The following is a 1,737-nucleotide window of genomic DNA, read 5'->3' on the forward strand; positions in this document are numbered from 1 at the left end:
TCATGCCAGACTCCCGGGCGTGTATAAAACCCCAGAACAACAGTGGGTTGGTGACAGGGGGACAGCGGCCACTGGCCAGGCTGGGGACACCCCAGGGTCACTGCACCCTCTGTCCCCTATGCCAGGGGTCCGGGGTGCCAGGGGTCCAAGGCCACGGCGGGCTCAGAGCAGGGTGATCTCGCTGGGCGGCAGCGTCAGCCTTTTCTCCCGGGCTCCCAGCAGCCTCTCCATGTGCGCAGCCACCACACGGCACAGCTCCAGGCCCTAGACGGGGACACACCGGTGGTCAGTCGCTGTGCCACCACCGTGGGAACCCCAGCGGGGCTCCCCCGACCTTCCCAAGTGTCCCCGACCTGCTCCAGCTGCAGTTGGGTGATGCCCTGGGCCAGGAGGTCTCCCAGCGTGATCTCCACATAGGGATAGCTGGATCCGGCCGTCGGCCGCTGCGTCCGTGTGGACTGGATCTCATTCAGCGAGAACTTGGCGATGGGTTCCTGGGAGGGGACGGGGGGGGGTGGCCAGTGTGCCCTGGGAACCCCTCCAAGGGGACCGGGAACCCCAGGTTGGACGGGGCTTGGAGCAAACTGGTCTAGTGGAATGTGTCCCTGCCCATGGCAGGGATTGGAACCGGATGAGCTTTAAGGTTTGTTCCAACCCAAACCATTCCATGTTTCCATGTGTCCCACACAGCCCCACACCTACATGGGTCTCCTTGCTGAGGAAGTTGAGGCCATTCTGGTTGACAGCCAGGATACAGGGTGAAACAATGGCGTTGTTGCTGCAGCTCTGGATGTAGAAGAAGGACGAGCCAAACATGGGGTAGGCGCTCAGCAGCCCTGCAGGGCAGAGGACAGGCTCTCAGTGCCCACTGCCACCCCCACCTGCCCTGTCCTGCACCCTGGAGCAGCCAAGGGAATTGGGTGTCCGAGCGTGGGCCTGGAAGCAGCCCATCCTGTCCTGTCCTGCCAATGCATCCTGCCCTCCATATGCAGCACCCCAGGCTCCACACAGAGACAAGGGCTGCCTGTCCCAGCAGCATCCCATCCCCATCATCATCACCCTCCAGGCAGCATCCCATCCCCATCATCATCACCCTCCAGGCAGCATCCCATCCCCAGCAGCCTTGCATCCCCAGCAGGACTGCATCTCCAGCAGCATTACATCCTCATTAGCACTATGTCCTCATTAGCATTGCATCTCTCAGCATCCTCTCCCTTTCAATATCACCTCCCCATCCCTGTCCCCATCGCTGTCCCCTCACCCAGGAACTGTGCCCTGGCCTGGTGGGCACTGAGTGCCTGGGCTTGCTGCACGTGCTGGGTCACCATCTGCAGCCAGGACTGGGGCTTCAGCAGGCGGAAGAGCTGCGGAGGGACGTAGTCCTGCATCTCCCGCCTGTGGGGAGCCTGGGATCAGGGCCAGCACTGGCCAGTGGGTCCCAAATCCCATGGGACATGTGTTTCCCCCCTCCAGGTGCCCTGTGCCCTGCGTACACGGTGGGGAGGTGGTGGCGGTCCTTGGCTCGGTGCTGGAGGGCGGCCAGCTTGGCCACGTGCGGGAAGTGCTGCTCTCCTGGCCTCACCGGTGGCAGGATGGTGAACAGGCCCTTGAGGTAGTCAGGGAGCACCTGGGGGGGTGACAAGAGCACAGGGACACGGCTTGGGGACAGGGCACGCTCTGAGGGAGACAGGGAGGTGGCCCTGGGGGAGGCTGATGGGGTCGCCCGACCTGGTTGTA

General features: G+C 63.4%; 1 protein-coding gene across 1 annotated transcript in view; it reads right to left on the reverse strand.

The window, feature by feature from the left end:
• Nucleotides 1-1,737, reverse strand: part of MYO15A (myosin XVA) — a 23,025-nt gene continuing 21,288 nt past the window's right edge. The window contains exons 62-66 of the mRNA XM_017734279.1: nucleotides 1,494-1,732; nucleotides 1,262-1,395; nucleotides 703-836; nucleotides 354-494; nucleotides 1-264 (exon numbers count right to left, since the gene is read on the reverse strand). Coding sequence (XP_017589768.1) covers nucleotides 163-264; nucleotides 354-494; nucleotides 703-836; nucleotides 1,262-1,395; nucleotides 1,494-1,732 — 750 coding nt within the window. The 3' untranslated portion in view covers nucleotides 1-162. The remainder of the gene's footprint in view (nucleotides 265-353; nucleotides 495-702; nucleotides 837-1,261; nucleotides 1,396-1,493; nucleotides 1,733-1,737) is intronic.

The sequence above is a fragment of the Corvus brachyrhynchos genome, unplaced genomic scaffold (assembly GCF_000691975.1).
Source record: "Corvus brachyrhynchos isolate BGI_N302 unplaced genomic scaffold, ASM69197v1 scaffold5, whole genome shotgun sequence".
Taxonomy (NCBI): domain Eukaryota; kingdom Metazoa; phylum Chordata; class Aves; order Passeriformes; family Corvidae; genus Corvus; species Corvus brachyrhynchos.